General features: G+C 36.0%; 2 protein-coding genes across 2 annotated transcripts in view; both read left to right on the top strand.

The window, feature by feature from the left end:
- The first annotated feature begins 1,392 nt into the window (after positions 1–1,392).
- Positions 1,393–10,958, top strand: LOC132114775 (sterol O-acyltransferase 1-like). The gene is made up of 16 exons (XM_059523096.1): positions 1,393–1,606; positions 2,391–2,521; positions 4,399–4,457; positions 5,837–5,979; positions 6,224–6,283; positions 6,525–6,632; positions 6,885–7,167; positions 7,278–7,356; positions 7,439–7,520; positions 7,663–7,708; positions 7,809–7,938; positions 8,077–8,174; positions 8,284–8,382; positions 8,766–8,901; positions 9,150–9,295; positions 9,386–10,958. The coding sequence occupies exons 2-16, from the start codon at positions 2,398–2,400 to the stop codon at positions 9,434–9,436; spliced, it is 1,644 nt and encodes a 547-aa protein (XP_059379079.1). The 5' UTR covers positions 1,393–1,606; positions 2,391–2,397; the 3' UTR covers positions 9,437–10,958.
- Positions 10,959–11,627: 669 nt separating this feature from the next.
- The window catches only part of LOC132114769 (tyrosine-protein kinase ABL2-like), a 30,709-nt gene continuing 23,358 nt past the window's right edge, over positions 11,628–18,978 (top strand). The window contains exon 1 of the mRNA XM_059523085.1: positions 11,628–12,290. Within this exon, the coding sequence (XP_059379068.1) occupies positions 12,056–12,290 (235 nt within the window). The 5' untranslated portion in view covers positions 11,628–12,055. The remainder of the gene's footprint in view (positions 12,291–18,978) is intronic.

Raw genomic sequence — 18,978 nt, 5'->3', positions numbered from 1 at the left:
GGCAATAAATAAACTTTATTTTTAAGAGTTGTACCAGTCCAGCTAGACCCAGAATAATACAATAACATATGGACACAGGCACAGAATAACATGAACAGTTGTTTTGTTGAATATAATACTATATTTGTGTGTACATTTGTGGTGATTTTGTCAGATTTCAGAGTTGTGACTATCAGCGGACAGATCTAAAAAGTGGTTTAGCGAGCTTGACTGAGGCTTCAAGGTAAAGAACTTACTGAATTTCATAAGCTGATGTAATATCTTGTTAATTTACTAACAATGTGTTGCATTGTTTCTGTGGAAACAGTGCTGTGAATATTATCATTTTAATTAAGAATGGCAGACATCTTAATGAATGTAATTTTCTGATTATTGCACGCCACAGTTTGAGTACAGAGACCTTAATGTTATCCAACTACGATTCCCAGGGTTACACAGCAACTCTGCCACACAAAGCATCAGCCTAACCTGTCCTAAAAAGCACAGCCCCACTTCTAAACACAAGAATGCCGCCAAGAGGGTGTTACGTTTACACCCTCCATCCATCCCATGTCATCATTTCAAAACATGGTTGTGAGGATAGAAGTAATCTTAGGTCATGTAATTAGTGCAAGACACTTGACAAAAACTTTTCTAAATGAGAGGTTTCCAAAATTGGCAAACAACCAAACCATGTAAGGTATAGTACTATTCTATAACAGGAGGTCACCCAAAAGTATTTCCCCTGCCCTGATTTATCTTTGCAGGTAACAGCACAGGTGAGGGTTCTGGGGAATTCAGAGCTTCACAGAGGAGACGTGCAACTCCCCATAAGAAATGTTCTTTTGGAGGAGAAGGAGATGCAGGCATCATCCTTGGACGTTTGTGCTTTTTCACAGAGCACATGGTAGAAATGCATTGTTTCCAGGACATACTGTTCAATTAGACTTATTATAATGTAGGGTACTGCATGATTTCCAACGTAACTGAATATGTTCTCTGGGTTTAAATTGTTTTGATTTGCAGTAGACTGCAATAGTGGTGCAATAACTGTGTGTGTGTGTGGTAAGTTTATTTAGACTTGTCTTAGTTTGTTGTGAGTATTTATGATTAATGATTTATTTATGCAAAGTTGTAATAATTTGTTTCAAAAGAAAGTGTTTTTATTAAACCTTTACACAGTGCCTTAATTTTTTTTTAACTGACATTAAATAATAAAATCCTTAAAGGGGCATTTCTTGAAAGGTTTTGAGATTCATATATTTATTCAACACATTGCATCTCCGGGAAGAGTGAGATAATCAGACCTTACATAAACTAGGAAACGCTATAAGGAATTGATACTGTTGCTGTACAGTTACGGTCGAAGCAGCTCGTCCAATCAGACGGCGTTTCGAAGCAGTCTCCGCCCCGGTAGAACAAGCGCCTGTTGTTTCGGGTGATTTCTCAAAAAGGGACTCTGATTTGATTTTCAAAAGGCCTGATGCTGCTTGCTGTCAGTCACACTGTTCTCGTTGAGTCACATTAATATCGTTCAATCACGCGGCGTCGCCAGTGTCAACATTCACCGAGTTTGTCTGCACAAAGCTGAATTATTACAGTCGTGTGTATTTAGGAAGACGCACAAGTAAGTGATCTAAACGTTGCTTTTGTCATTCTTTAACAGAACCTCTAAAACATTTTCTGGTAAATGAACGTCTTTTGTGTACAATAACCGTATCGAGTGTCGTAAGTATTTAGTGTCAGTTAAATGCTAGTTCTAAATACAGACGAATAGATGAAACCTCTCAAAAACAACGGCACAGCATCAACACTGTTAGCTAATTTATTGTAATGTAGCTATAACTCCGTTTTAGGTTTAAAGCTTGAGTCGTTTGCATTTGTAAGTCAAGCCATTTTTACGTTTATTCTATTAACTAACTAGGGTCTTTTTTATCTAACTATCTAGTAACGTTACTTATTTCTAGTAATTAATTAAATCGTGACTAGTATAAAATTGTCACGTTCGGTACTTGTCTCTTTGCTACTAGTAACTATTCTATGACAGGGAACTATTCCTTTTTTACTGACACGTAGCACATTTTTGTTTTTGATTTTGGTTCAGATATCATCTGCTCCTGTAGCCTGACTAATTCTGTGTTCAGGTTGTTTTGATACCAGTTAGTATCATAAAGAACTATACCTTAGATAATCTTACTTGTTTCTTAGTTGCTATTAAAAATCTTCTCACTTATTACAGTTTTTGTCTTTGTAATATTTAATGACTAGTCAGAATGACAATTTTTTTTTAAAAGTTCAATTAAAATGCAATCAAGGTTAACTTTCTTAAGAATTATATACTTTATATCACATGAATTCAGTTATACTCGAATGCCTACGAATGACATTTGCTCTTGGTGTTGGGCTTTCAGCCGCAGGATGGTGAATGAGGGTGCTGGCGGCCCACGCTGTCGCAGGGGGTCTCATAAGGCGGTTCCGTCCTCAGACCAGGATGGCACAGGTGCTGAAAGAGCCACAGGAGAGGTGCCCTGCCCCACTAATGGTGAGACTGAATCACTGAATCACAAAAAAGCGCAGAATATTTTAAAAAGGTGGAGGCAAAACAGTCACGTTAAGATTCAAATGAATAGACAGAGTTCCTCTTTTCTTAGGTCTAATGTAGGTCATTCAGCTCTCACCCATTGTAATCAGTTGCAACATGTTTCACTCAGTGTCCTTACGATTTACTTTCCGTTACAACTTGTACAACTTATCATTTGTATGACACTGACATACAAGAGAGAACATACCTTTGTTATTATTCATTTGCAGGCTCAACAAGAGATTGTTTTCTCACTTTGCCTGGTCTGTTGAGGAATTTTCAATGAGGAAATAAATATAATTGATTTTATGTGGTATATTAATAATAGGTATATTATTAATTAAATGTTAATTTTCCTTAAAGTAAAGGGTTTTTACTTTGCAATAATGAATGAAATAAAAACCTTTTTTGTATTGAAGTCATAATTGAGCTGTGTAATCATATAAGCATTAAAGAAGAATAAGGAAACAGCGGCTATGACACATTCATGTTACGTTAGTGAAACCATCAAGCTAAGTTCTGGGATGAATAGACTGCCATGTGATTTGCCGAGTGACCTGATTGAGAAATTGCCATGTCCTGGCCAGTACTGTTATCAGTGATGCAGTCATTCCCATTAACTCTGACATGATGACACTGAAAATGCTAGAGTAGTGCTTCATTGTGTAACCTCACTGTCAAATAGATTCAGATTCATTTCATAAGGTGCTTCACAGTGTAGCGTTTGAGTTAGTATTTTAAAATTATATATCATATTTTAGGCATTTCAGTGGCATACACTAGTGCTTTGTCAAATGTCATCAGGATGTACACTAACTATTATTTCATTACCACTTAGAATTATCTCCCATAAATTGAAATGAAAATATTGCATTCCTCTGCATTTTAAACTTTTCATGAATTGTAATATATTTAAGTCTAGTCCATTCCTTGGCTATGGGCTTTGCCTTTGACATATGTATCCATCTACACTAATGTAAAAGTCTATTTTTCCTTAATGAAAATGACTTTTTCAGTCTTTAATAATAAGAAGATGAAATAGGGATTCATATTTGTATTTATATTGAATAGTAAATTATTTGGGTAAACGTTCTGCTGTCACCATTGTATTCAGTTTAGTTCTGTTCTAAGGTTTTAGTTTGAATTTCCTCAGTTCATGCCTTCGTTTGTTTGATTTCCCACCACGCTTTAGTTTCCATGGCCACCACCATTATTAGTTCTGTTTCATTTATCTTCTCGTTTGTGTCTGCTTTATATACTTATATATATATATATATATATATATATATATATATATATATATATATATATATATATATATATATATATATATATACCCACAGAGTCGCTCTTTGTCCTTTCACAGTTATGTTTATGTGTTTGCTAATGCCTGTCTGTCTGCCTGCTCCTTTTGGATGCATTATTAAACTTTGTTGTGTGGAACTCTATTCATCTGCCTTCGTCTGTGTGCTGTCAAACACTGACACAACTGCACCCTGCAGACTATTGAAATAATGATGTTTTTTTTTTAACGTATACATGTGGTGACTTTTTTTGAGGGCATCTTGGTGCATTTTTATCAATATAAAATTAGTTTTCAGTTCTTTTTAGAGCAGCTCTGTGATGTCAATGTCCTTATTTATGTTAATGTCTTTTGTTATTTCTCATCTGTTTGCACTTAAACGGATCCAGGTATTCTGTTTGCATTATGTTGGAATAGTTAAAGATTACTGGTATGGTAACCAGGATACTGTCACCACAAGTGCCACAGAATGACCTGTGTCCATCTGTGTAAAGTAAAGCATTCATGAGGGAACTGTATTGATGTCTCCTTTCAGGAACAGTGGAAGTGGAGCACATTATCAGTGCAAAACTACAGCTGAAGAAGAAAGCTGAGGTAGGATGGCTCAGAGGCTTTCAGTTCTTTCCTTGACTTAAAGTCAGATAATAAAACAATGAGGTCAACATAGAGTTAAGTGTCATATGTGTGCAATTCTCGTTCTTTATCACAGTATTATAGCAGACGATCGGTATTATCACAGATTATCTGTATTATCACACATTACGTCACAGATTTACAGATCCTAAATGTTCAAGTGTGACCTTTGGTTTGATTAAATCCTTTCAGTTTCTTAAATACAATGCTTAGGACTGTGATTTTGATCTGTGTAAAACTGATAGAGCTTTTGTTTAGTGTAGCAGCTCTGAATGTTTGTTCTGCTCTGTTCTTGTTCATCAACCTTTTTAGTAGGCATATGGTTTTGCACAAGCACAGTCTCTATTTAGTTTTTTAAATATTTGCTTTCTGTTAGTGGGTTTGTTAAATGTATTTTACAGCACATGCTAGGTAATCTTGTAATATCCCTTGAATGCATGTGTGTGTTCACATCTTATTACTTCTCATTTTAATCATATGCACACATACACACACATACACACACACACACACACAAAATATATATATATATATATATATATATATATATATATATATATATATATATATATATATACAGTATATATGTGTGTGTGTACAGTATATATAATAACAATAATATTATAAGGTTAGCATTTACATTAAAAACATTTTATACTCATGTAAAATATTGAATTATTTTTTAAATAACTGATTTTGACACATTGTGTCTACAGATCCTTTGTGAGAATGTTTCCTTTTTATGATTTGCTGGCCACATGACAATAGATTAAAATATTGTATGTATTTTTATTGCAAAATGTAAAACGTATTGTGTATTAAAGTGATTTGTATAATGTATTGCATTTTTTTCTTTTTACTTTTTATGGCTCAAATGTTATTTCGTGATTTATGTAGGTGCTTGTAAACGTTACAGGAAGTATAGATAGAATGGGGAAGGATGTGGTTGCAGCCAATGGCAGTGAGGTTTGGGAAAATATGGTGTCCTTGTTTGTAACACCTTTTCTATACACTTTCCTAAAAAAAAAACATTTTGTTGTAGTCATATGATTGAACTTTAGAATTTATTTGAATTACAGACCTCCAGTGTATTGTCATCAGTTCAGTTCAGTTTGCAAACAAATTTAATATCCCTAAAAGTTTCTTTGACACACATTATCTTCATTTGTCTCTATTAAGAGCAGCTGTAGTCAAAACAGCACGACCATGACAGAAGACCTGATTCTCTGACTGAATTGCTGTTATCTTGTGGATATGATGTATTGAGCTTCATAAGACCTTCTGGAAACATTAGACACTGCTAACCTGTGTACTGTTTTTTTTATTTTTTTATTCTTCAGCATTTGAAGGCAGACCTGATGAGGCAGTTTGACACCCAAGTCAATGAATTCATGGAAAGTCTGATAGAGGAGTCTGCCAGTCTGGGTTCGTCCCATGTGAGCACAGTCTTTCCTCTCTCAGAAAAGGAGAAAAACAAACTCAGGTACAGAAAGCACACACAAACCAGATTGCAGTGAGTGCCATAGCTGGCTAGTACACGTCATTCTCTTCTCTTTTCTGTCATTCAAATCTGTTTGAATTAAATGTGTGATTTCTTTCCCATTGCGTGATCTTGGCACATGACTAGCATGCCGGTCTCTCAGTGTAGTGCTTTTATCTCATATTCTTTTTGTCTTTTTCTTTTTCTCCTGTTGTGTAACCCTTTTTTATCTTCTCTGCTCCTGTAGGCTTACGCAACCTCCCCAAGTCCAAAGCAAGCAATACGTGATTCGTCGATCCCTGTTAGAGTAAGTCATGGGCATTCTTGCTCAAACCTGTCCTGATATGTGTGAAAGATTTTTTTTCTGTCTGTGGTCAGAGGTAGATGAGAGATGGCTTCATTTTGATACGCTGACGTTTGTTAGAGCACAGTTTATGGAATATAAAATCATTTTGCTGTTTTTTCACTGATATAATGTTTCATCTGGAAGGTGAGAGACAGTTGGTTATTTGTAAAGTAATAGTGTTTATTACACTGTTTTTCTGCAGTGATCTCTTTGAGGTGAACCACATTCGCACCATCTATCACATGTTCATCGCCCTCCTCATTCTCTTCATCTTCAGTACACTCGTGGTTGACTTCATCGATGAGGGCAGGTTAGAGCATTCTCAATTCATTAACACTTTTAGAATCTGTTTTTTAAAGCATCATTTTTGCCAGCAGTGTGTTTCATATATTCATAATGGTTTTGTTTTTGCCAAAATACAAAGAGATCTATTTTGTCTTCACAAGTACAATGTTTGCAAGGTCTCCTAAATGAATGAGAAGTCTTACTTGAAGTAAAGCGAGACAATAAAAGGAGATGTCTAAATTGTGTAAGCTACTAAAGTCTTTCTTGCTCTCTCTAGACTGGTGCTTGAGTTTGATCTGTTGGTGTACGCGTTTGGCCAGTTCCCCCTAGTGGTTGTCACGTGGATGTGTATGTTCCTGTCCACTCTTGTGGTTCCATATGTACTGCTGAGTGTCTGGGCCAGCATTTACCCCACGTCAAACCATCGGGGCTTATGGACAGTGCTGGCCGGTTCTCTCTTGCTGCTGTACCAGGGCCTGTGTTTGGGTTTCCTTCCCACATATGTGGTGCTGAAGAACGGCCTTCCCCCTGCTTCATGCTTCATACTTATTCTGGAACAGGTACTCAGTAACTATAGCAACAGGATTTTTTTATATCACTCTGTTGATTATTGGCTTATTTTAGATTCACTGCTGAATCTAGTTGTTGCTATTGGTTCTGTTTTAAACAGGTGCGACTGATAATGAAGGCTCACTCTTTCATCAGGGAAAATGTGCCAAGAGTGCGATCCTTAGAACGAAGCAAAACAAGTAAGATCCTTACTTAGATGTTAGTAACGTCACAAAAATAAACTGATAAAAATGTTTTTGTTTGTTTTTTTTTTTTTTCCAGATTCATTAGCAGTACCTCAGTTCACTCAGTACATTTATTTTCTCTTTGCACCTACCCTAATATACAGAGACAATTATCCACGGTAAGACTCACTAAAATTAGATTTACATTTTATTTATATAAATATATATATATAATGTTTAAAAGTAATAAATAAAATGAAATGTATATATTAATTTTTTGAATTCAGTTTTGATTCCACTCATGTTACCTTGTCCTTGTAGAAATCCATGTATTCGATGGGGTTATGTGGCTATACAATTTTCTCAGGTGGGCTCTTTCAGAGATTACATGTTTTAAGTTTATTTTAAGACTTGGTAAATGTGTTGTGAAATCTTGAGTAAGTGTTTCTTTTTCTGTGTCGTTCCAGGTGCTCGGGTGTTTGTTTTATGCGTATTACATATTTGTGCGGCTGTGTATCCCTCAGTTCCGCAGTATCAGTATGCAGCTCTTTGATCTGAGGGCCATGGTGTTGTGTGTCTTCAACTCCATACTGCCAGGTAGAATGTCAACAGGACAGCCATATTTACATATAGCACATCTTTAGATTAGTACACACTGATAAGGGTCACAGATGTAGTAAAGAAAAGTATAAAAATGAATGCAGTTTGTGTAATGGCGGTGTTCTGTATCTGTAGGAGTGCTGGTGCTATTCTTGGCGTTCTTTGCCTTTCTGCATTGCTGGCTTAATGCGTTTGCTGAAATGCTACGATTTGGAGACAGAATGTTTTACAAGGTAAGGTCTTATAAGGGTTTTATTATCCACATGATCAGATATGCTTTGTATAAAAGCAGATGATGCCATTATACAATTATTCATTGAAAAATGAAAGCTTTTTCTCTAGGACTGGTGGAACTCCACTTCATTTGCTAACTATTACCGCACATGGAATGTTGTAGTACATGATTGGCTCTATTACTATGTCTACAGGGACTTCCTGTGGGTGAGTCATAAGTTGAAAATGTTACAGAATACAATATAAAAGATTCTAGCTATTCTTTATAAGACTTTTCTTTCATTATTGCCCGATTATAATTATTATATTTTTATGATCATTTTCACATTATAATTGACTTTTGTATTTTAATTTAATTATATTTAATCAGCTATATATAGAATCTGCACTTTGAGTTAACTCTTTAAAGAAATCATCAAGAAATTACAAATGACTGAAAAAGTCATGGAAATGCATTGGTGTACACAGTGTTTCAGATTGGATCTTGACGATGGCCTTGTGTTGTACTGTATTTTATTAAACAATCTGTTTTTGGTTTATTTGAATTGACTCAAGCTAGCTAACCCGAGTGTGATCATCCATGTCTACAGATGACACAGAAGCGATTCCGTGCAGCGGCCATGTTGGTTGTTTTTACGGTGTCTGCTGTGGTGCACGAGTATGTTCTGGCCATCTGCTTTGGCTTCTTCTACCCTGTCTTGTTCTGCCTCTTCATGTGCTTTGGAAGTAAGAACCTCATTTACTACGAGAGCATGTCAAATATCCCAGACAGTCTTAGCTTATTTTACAGCTGACCAAGAAACCAAACCATCTACCAAAAACCATCCAAACAGACGAATTTAACCAGCTTAGGCAGGCTGGGATGCCAGATAGTCACCTAGAAGTTGGTTTAAGCTTTGGTTAGAATGACTCTGACCATTGAACATGAGAGAGCCTGAATATGAAAATCTCTGATCCACTCATGTTTCTCTTAGTGGTGTTTAACTTCGTTCTTAATGACCGGAGAAAAGGGCCGATCTGGAACGTGATCATGTGGACTGCGCTGTTCCTGGGTCAGGGGGTTCTCATCTGCCTGTACTCTCAGGAGTGGTACGCACAGCGCTTCTGCCCCATTGAAGAGGTAAACTAAGTTTTGGTGCCTGGTGGGTTCATCTGTGAATGCAGTTTGTGAATTTATTCATATATTTGTGGGTTCTTTTTGTTTCCTCAGCCTTCTTTCATAGACTTGCTAAAGCCTCGCTCCTGGACTTGTTCTCCGTAGACTAACACTGCTGTAGGTGCTCACTAATGCCACACCACCAGTCACAAGATGAATGAGAATTACACTTGACTTGCTCTGGAACTTTTTTAGCATTCTGTAGGTATCGCACTCTGACCAAACAAAATGAAAAGTGACAATCTTACTCTATAATCATGAGGACACTTCAATTTATGAAGGGGCCTTAGATATTTTATTTGTTTAGATCTTAATATTTATGAAAACTTCTGTAATAGAATGAAGAATGTCTATAATGTGCATTATGAATATTGTTATTTCCTTTGAAATGTCCAGTTAGCATTTGACAGTCTAATTTAGGTTATGTCTGATCTGGAGATTCTATTTTTAGAAGCCTCTGTGATGGGCTTCTACGGTAAATGTGTTTTGTTTACTGCCACTTCTTAGATATTGTGTTTGATGTTGTGGTGTTATTCCAGTACCGCAGAGGCCATGGATATGTGGTACATTTTAACCAGTTTTTGTGTGGACTGTACAAAATCGTAGAATGTTTACAAGAATTGTTGAGAATTCTAAAACCTCAATGGATTTAAATTATGTGCCATACTGCTGTAAAACAATTTTTCTTTTTTCTTCTTACCTTTTACTCCTAGACTTTTAATTAAAATGAAGATGATTTGGGGGATATTCTCCATTCTGCCAGTTTTATTTACCATTTTTATTGTTTGAAGAGTTAGATTGGTAGTCTGGATTTAAAGTTTTGGAAATTTTTACTTAATTTTTTCCCCCTTTCCACAGAGCTAAACTAATTAGATACTAATTTTAAAGCCATGCTTTGGGACATATTTATTACAAAATAGGGTTTCAAATGTTCGGAAGTGTTGAGGTTTTGCAGCTGGCTGCACTCATGTGATCATTACTAATTGTTTTCAAGCACAATCCCTTTATTAGTGAAAGATTATGTACACTGACAGAGTATGCAGGGGATTTAATGTAAAAAAAAAACTTAAAGTCTAGGACATTTTGAATGTCATTTATCACTGCAAAAAAAAACAGTTTTGAGTGAATACTCTCCAGTTCCACAAGATGTACGAGATTTTCTGTATTATATTTGTAAAACATACTTGCAATATCTGTGGCGACCAGCAGGTGGTAATGGAGAGTTGAATGTTAGGACTAAATTTCCACACAGCATTTTTGATTTTATTTCTTTATGGCACCTGCAATGTAAGTGCTCAATTTTAATTTCCAGAATACTTAATGACTGTAATTTTCACCACAAAAAAGTGATCAATGTTTTGCTAGAATCTAAACAGAGGTCATATTTTTACAAATATTTTCATCAATTTATCTTGTGAAATATTCAGTGTGTAGGTCTACCTCCATGCTTTGCAATGGACAATTAACAGTTTTTACTGTTTCAACTGACTATAGTGGTTTACTTTTTATGCACTGTGTACCATGTTGTATATTGATGAGATAACAGTTTATATCAGGCTAATGTTTATTGTGACAGGACAGCATACAATAATATGTGAATTAAAATGTTATTTCTTTACATATTAAATCATGTTGCAGAAATTAAAGATTATTATTGTAATATCAAGAATATTACTATATTTTGCTATGGCTGTCGGTAGAGCTAGAAATTAAATTAGGTGCAAAACAAAAATTGTAATATTAGCATTTTGTTTATTATTATTAATTATTTAATTCCCGTTTGCTTTTAAAGTTTATTAATTATGTAGTTTTTTTCTATCATTTTAAATTGTTTTTTTTTTTTTTTTTTTTTTAATATGTCTCTATAGTTTTTATTTTATTAGTAATTATTGTTCATAAAGTTAAACTAAATAAAAATAAGAACATTTGCTTGGGCAACTAACTGAAATTATTTTTATTTTAGTTATTTCAGTTCATGTTTAAGTTTTAGTTAACTATAATAACCCTGCTGTCAGAGCTTGTAGAATTAAATATATTTATATGCATGTGAAGTAGCCTTCTATGCTTTAATTAAATTGCTTTAAAAATATAGGATATTTTAATAACACCTTTTTATTTGTTTTATTGTACTGTGTTTGCGTTACTTAATTATTGTTCGTAAGATATTATTCATTGCACATTATGAATCAACAATTCTCTTAATTGTGCTTATGTTAATATTCATAATACATTACGCATCAGTGCGATGATCTCGTGCAGCGCACGCCACTGATTCTGCGGTAAAGATGGCGGCGGCGGAGGGGGCGCGCAGCGGCTGGAGCAGATCGGAACGACCCCAGGCGGGTCCGCTTTAAGAGAAACAGTGCTGGGGGCATGAGGATCGTACATTCCCGTGCAATAGAGCGGCTTATCCGGTGCCGTTTGGTAGAATTTAAATATTAGACTGTGTCTTGTTAGCTGTTAGGTGGTGGGTGGGTTCTCTCGCTCTCTCTTACACACACATACACGGACTGCTAAGCTAAGCTAACGGAGCTCGGTCCGGTCCGGTAGAGGAGGAGGAGGAAAAAGAGGGGGAGGAGGGGTGACCAAGAAGGGGAAGACTATCATCCTGAGCTGAACAGGCCGTCGTCCCGCGGGTCGTTCGTTGTGGGATGTGAGCGGTCCAAACGGACGGCGGGTCTTTCCACGGATCTGTGTTATTTTCCCACCCAGAACACTCGCAGGATGGGACAACAGGTAGGCCGCGTGGGAGAAGGGGCTTCCGCGGGGGTCCAGACCCCACCGCAGGGGCAACAGCAGCAGGGCAGATCAAACCGGGCCAGCAGCTCCGGGAGGAAACCCCGAGACTGTGGCAGCGGGAGCAACATCACCGGGACTCCACCGGGAAGAACTGCCGCCGCTGTCGCTGCAGCGAACATCATCCTGGATCCAGGAATTAATGTTTTCACCCTGCATTCAGGTATGAGCCTATTCCGGAGTTCATTTAGCATGTTTATTGCTTTGAGTCACTGCCAACATGCTTCTCATAGTCGGTGAAGTCTGGATCTGCTCTCCGGTTTAGAAGGGTTCGTCAGGATCAGCGGAAATACTCCATGACTCTCAGGCTGTGTTGAAAATTCTAGTGTGCTGCCTAACTAGACAATGTTATTTTGACATCGCGATAGCGTTCCAACACTTCTTTGATCCCTAAATATGCTTCTTAGCTAGGCAGCTTAGTATGTTTTCTTACGCAATCCCCGAAATGTGGTCAATATAAAGAGCTGAGGTCAGCCAGTAAGACCCTAACCATGTCTTAAACATTGAACACATTTGCTTTAATGGATTTTGACGTGGACGAGCACTGAGGCAGACCATCCTAAAATGTAACATTTCAAACTTGTTTCATCCAAACAACACACACAGCAGTGTGTAATCAAGCAAAGCAGAGCAACATCAAAACAATATCTGATTATTAGGAGAGACTCGCCCCCCTCGACCACAGCTCTGGTAGAAGCAGTTTGTGAATTGAATGGGTTTTGTAAGTGGTCAGGCTTGGTTACTGTCTGGTCACCTTCCATTAGGACCTTTCTTTGAAGAGTATGACGGTGTGCTGTTGCAGTATGTTCGAACCCTGTATGTGTCAAGCTGTGTAATATCATCAGTAACACCTTTACAGCTGGAGTGCCACTGAAATTAGTTGATTGTGAAACTCATGATATGATATAAGAATTGTCCGAATGACAAGGTAGTGAGCTGTCACTTAAAACTAAAAACATTGTCAGTAACAGTGATATGTCATCTTCTCCTTAAGATTCATGTTTTGGTTAAAGGTATTTAGATATTCCATGTATTTGTATATAAATATTTAGATAATTGAAATATGAGCAAAATCTTATTAATATTCACAGAAAATTAATGTGCATGTAAACACGGTGGTGTAACTGCATTTATGCCACCTCTAAGCAGTATTAAACAGTAAAGACACATAATTGCCACTTCAGAAGCATTTGTAGTGTAAATTTACCATTTGATGTAGAGTATTGTGGTTGTATAAGGGCAGTTACGTACTGAATTGAGGAGAAGTTCAGACGCAGTGCTCTCCTAACTGTAGTATACTATTGGATGGCTGTTATTTGATAGGGACTGGCATTTATTATCTCTTATGAAGCACATGCTGCTGGGGAAGCCATCGCTTTCTCAGATTTCGCTCGTGAGTGATTTCACGGATTCATTTGTTTCAGGCAGTAACACAAAACACATATTTGATGGTAATACTGTTTGTCTGGCAATTCAACGCAGATTTATCTTTTCAGATATCTCATAACCCAGGAGTTGTTGGGATTATTGTGACTGTGGCTGGGATTACATTAGTTGTCGAGACACTATTTGGATGGTATTAGATGAACTGTGTTGTCTGTTGTCCATTACCCCAGGAGCTGTGTTAAGTCTCTTTGAAGCGTTGTGCCCAGTGCTGGTCTGTTCTCCACGGGGTGGGTTGATCGGCGCCAAAGAGGAGCTTGACACATCATGACAGTGAAACCCTTTGGCTGGAAACACTGACTTGTGAGGGCTGCAGATGAGTTATTTTTACTCTCATCGCTTATAGCCAGACGTATAGCTGTGACTGAAAGTCATCTGAATAATCAGGATAATAATTATAGGGTTACAGGCCTGACTGTCATACCAGTGGTGACTAACTGCCACGATCAGCTTCATCAGACACACATTATTTCTGAATGCTGAAGTCTTTTAATGTCTGTCTAGAGGAGAGATCTGATCTCAAATAATTGTTCTCAGTTATACCAGATTGTTTGGAATAAACACAGTTTTTTTTCTCTCTCTGTAGCACAGTTAGTTTGAGTGACTGGATTAGTATTTGTGACCTTTCCTTATAGTAGTGAGCAATACAAATTGCTTTTTCAGTGTAAAGATTTAGAGGTTTTTAGCTGATTTAAAGGATGATGCCAGAATATCATGCCCTTGATCATATTTCATATGTTTTCGAGACAATTAACCCTAAAATAAAAAGTGTACATCAGTTAACATGACAATCCTAATATTAATTCTAACATAAATTTTTTTTTCATCAAAAGTTGTATGTTAACATTACTTCACTGTGAACCAAACAAACAATTGCATTTTTATTTACTCAGGCTCACAATAACAAAGATTTATAAATGCTATAAAAAACCTATTACTCGTTGTTAGTTCATGTTGGCTAATGCATTAACTCATGTTAACGAGAGACATTATTGCAAAGTGTTATCATTTTTTGTCATATATAGCGGTCAACCTATATATCGGCAAGATGTGTTATTGTGTAGTTTTTTTAATATTGATTTGTTTTAAAATTATTTATTTCTAATACAGTAAACTAAATATCATGTAAAATTTAATTTATTTGTGATATCAGCCACCCTGCATGCTAAGATTGCAGCATCGGCCATTAAAAAATGTATATTGGTCCACCTCTTAATGTTAATTTACCACAAAAAAAAAAAAAATGCTTTTGTGATCTTAAAAAGCTGCATATGATTTTGGAATGACATTAGGGTGGGGAAATATGAAAATTTTTGTTTTTCAAACGAAATATTCTTTGAAATCACTGAAGGTTGCAGAATCACTGGATTAACATTCTGTTATTACAGCATCAACGGTAAGCTTATGACTACTCAAAGGCATTGTGGGAGGTGGACAACTCGATTTTCCAAATCTTTTCGACCCAATAGGGCATTCAGGACATCGACAGATGATTCATGTCACGCTCTGAACAAAATTCCATTAGATACAGGTGTATTTTCATCTATTTTTCTAACTAATGGAATTCCATTAGAAGTAACTGTGACAAATAGTTCTTAATTGACCTGTGTGTGGTCAGACAGAGGAATAAATGAATAAATGAGTGGTTCTGTCTGTGTCTCCCACCCCTGCAGACAGCCAATGAGTCAGCCGTTCTGAGGTCACATGGCCAATTCCACATTCTTTTTATTTATTTATCAACTCCAGTACCAGTAGGCTTTTATTATTTCAGTAGGGTGGTGCAGCCCTGAACTTAATGTAGTCCAAAGCACCAAAAAACGATTGATTTTTAGAGCTCTGAACAGTGTGGACCTTCAGTTGGCATACTTTCAGGAGATTTATTTTTATGCATTTCAAAGCCACAACATTGTTTGTCCACTGTTAGGCACACTTAATACAATGTTGACATTGTGCAACAGTTTCAAATGAGACTCATCCAATGAGAATTCAGTCCGAACTGACTTGAGAGGATTGTAGATGACTTTGAGTGAAGTTATGGCTTTTGAGCTGTATGCACATCATCATTTTGTTTCTGGTAAGCAGGCTGCTTTAGATGTAATTGTGTTACATAAATCTCTGTTTTTCCACTATGACAAGTGTGAAATTCCCAGAATGTAAAATGGTTGGAATTAAGGACTAAATTGGATTAAACAGTCCATTGTTGATTTGTGAAGGAAATTTTTTTTATAAAGTAGTCTCAGACTTTTTTTGAGAAGACCTGATGGGACTCCCTTGGCCCAAGGTTCGAGCTGATTGTTGTTGCACCACTAGAGGTCGTTAGAACGGCACACTTTTTTTGCGCTCGGTTCAAACGGAGTATCAATGTTGAGTATAATTTTTTAACGTCTTGTCAGTTGTGATGTGGATACTCATCTTAGTCTCTCTGGTGTGAAAGTGGGTTCCTGTGCTCTCCTAGCCATCCTCGAATCCTGCTTCTTTTAAACAGCCTTACATCCACTTCCATCCTTTCATTGTGTCTTTATTAAGGTCTGGATTAGATGACACACTGGAGTAATTCTTCTGTGTTGAGGCAGTGATGGAGATAAAGAACACTTCAGTTCAGCGACTTTCTCTGTTGCCGTTGTTCAGATCAGTATTTTTTTTCCCTCTCTCTAGACCAGTCATTGTTCTGTATCTGTTAGCTGTTTTCAGCTCTTTTTGGCAGTGGTTTGATGCGTGATTATGCAAGTGAATCATTGAATTAGTGCTTCGAACTGATTCATTGAAACGGGCAGTTTGAAAGAACTGATTCATGCAGATTAAAGAAATGAAATACATTTTCCTGTCTTGATCTGCAGAAAGTTACTTTTTTTTAATCCAGACACTGAAAAATGTTCGCCTGTGAGATACAATTTTATGTTTTTATCTTGAGTTTTAATATTTATTGTTCTATTATTATTAAAATATTTATTTACTTTGACTTATTTTTTCTCCCAAAGATGATTGTATTCATCTTTGCCTTAAGGTCTTAGTCGTCTTCTTTAATACAGTTGAAATATCTCCAAAAGCAGTTTTTGACCCATTAAAAACCCTGTTTGGCCTTTCATTCTTGGTCACACACACATCAAAGTAGTTCTAATGAATCCCAGTTGAATCCATCCACAAAGCGTCTGTAGCTGTCTGAGCGCTACAATATGTTTTGGAACGCAGAGAGTGAGTAATCCCAGAATTCAGTAGTGAAATCAGATGGGGCCGAGGGGAGATTAGGGTTAAATCCTAGAGCACAACATTATCATCATCAGAGTGAGATGTGTCCTAGCATCTGCTTAGTTCAAGTGTCAGCATTCCCTTTCCCAGCCTTTGTGCAGTTTTCTGTTGTGATTGTGAAGGTTGTTTTTGTTTATTTTGTGCAACATGTTCACTTCATGGAAAGTTTCGGAAATGGAGTGTTAAATAATAAAATTAATTCACTGTGTTATATCATGATTTTATCACACCCTTGAGCTGTACAGCTCATTTGGTATTGATAACGTCAAACGTGTTATGATCTGTCAAGAATGGCATAATTACATCTACTTGCAGGCTTGTCTACTCCCAACAAGTAGTTAAATGGAGGACGCCTCCTTGGCGATATTGAGGTCATGATGCATGTTCAGGCAGGACCTTCACAGCCTGCCAACACTTCCTGTTTGCTAGACTACTTGGCTGATTCAAACTATCCGTCTCATTTACTCTCCATAAACCATAATTGGCTTAGCCCACCAGGCTCATTAAATACTGAAGGCTTATGCTGTCTTATCTATGACACTGAGTTAATGTACCTGGTGACCACCTTACCTGGTGACGTGATTGGTTTAACTACCATGGTTCATTTCCTTAAAAAATGTGTATTCTAAAAGTTTTCCTCGAAAAGTCTTCAAAGGACTGTTCTCAAGTGCCAAATGAAATACAGTCCCTGTAGGTGTTGCTTGGCTAAGCAAGCTCTTTTTTAGACCTGCATAAAGAGGTGTTATGTTTGTGCTCAAAAGAGATTTGTCTAAAACTAATAATTTATATTTATTATGTTAATCAGAAACATTGCCCTTGCTGGCTAATGATGTCATAATTACCCGATTTTGAGGCAAAAAGCATCTTTATCCATTGATAGTCTTTCCAATTAGCCATGTATTCTGATATATATCTGATATATTCAGATGCAAGAGTTCAGATGCAAAAGCCTCTAAATGCCACCTGAAATTTTTTTCCAGAATGATCATTTTTATCAAGCTCGTATATTTAAGTTCAGTAATTTCACTTAAATGACAATTAATAGGTAATTTTCATTGTCATTTAAGTGTATATATATATATATATATATATATATATATATATATGTGTGTATATATATATATATATATATATATATGTGTATATATATATATATATATATATATATATATATATATATATATATATATATATATATATATATATACACACAAACACACATAATTTTTTATTTTTTTTGCAAGTGACACACTATCAAAATATGGGTTCTGCAAAGTTGTTATAAATGTTCTTGAAATAAACTTATGCTCACCAAGGTTGTTTTTATTTAATCAGTTATTGTTTTTATTTGTGAAATATTATTAATATTATTGATAGGTAAAAATTGATAGCCTGAAAATTGATAGCTTTGAATAAAAGCGTCTGCTATATACATACATTTATTTATTTATTATTACAAATTAAAACAACTTTTTTGCTGATTAATATATTTGAAAATGTTATTTATTTCTGTGATGGCAAAGCTGAATTTTCAGCATCATAACGCCATTCTTCAGTGTCACATGATCCTTCTGAAATCATTGTAATATGCTGATTTGATGGTCAAGAAACATTTCTTTTTATTATCAGTGTAGAAAACAGTTGTGCTGCTTAATGTTTTGTTGAAACTGAAACTTTTTTTTTTTTTCAGGATTCTTTGATAAATAAAACAGATCATTACTGATCTTTTTTTTGTAACAATTTAGAAGTATTAACTGTCACTCTAAATTAGGGCTGTGCGATATGGACAAAAAAACCTCTCAAGATTTTTTTTATACATTTTGCGATTTCGATTTTAATCACGATTTTGACACACACAGACATGCTTTATGTTCATAAATGCATTCAGTATAAATCACCATATTTCCAAAAAAAAAAAAAATGAGAGCTTTATCAAATGTCTCTAGAACAGACATAAGTCAAAATAATCACTAAGTAAAGATGTCAAACAAAATTGTCTAGACATATGGGAAAAAATAAAAAAATAAAATAAAACCGTGTTCAGGGAATTATTATTTTTTTTGCCATGCATTGGTCACAGAGCTCACTGTAGCGGTGCCTCAGGTGTTATATGTTTTGCCCAACATATTTATTGCCCAAGGGTCACACGTACTCCGTCTACA

The sequence above is a fragment of the Carassius carassius genome, chromosome 34 (assembly GCF_963082965.1).
Source record: "Carassius carassius chromosome 34, fCarCar2.1, whole genome shotgun sequence".
Lineage (NCBI taxonomy): Eukaryota > Metazoa > Chordata > Actinopteri > Cypriniformes > Cyprinidae > Carassius > Carassius carassius.
This window is presented reverse-complemented; position numbering and strand designations above follow the sequence as displayed.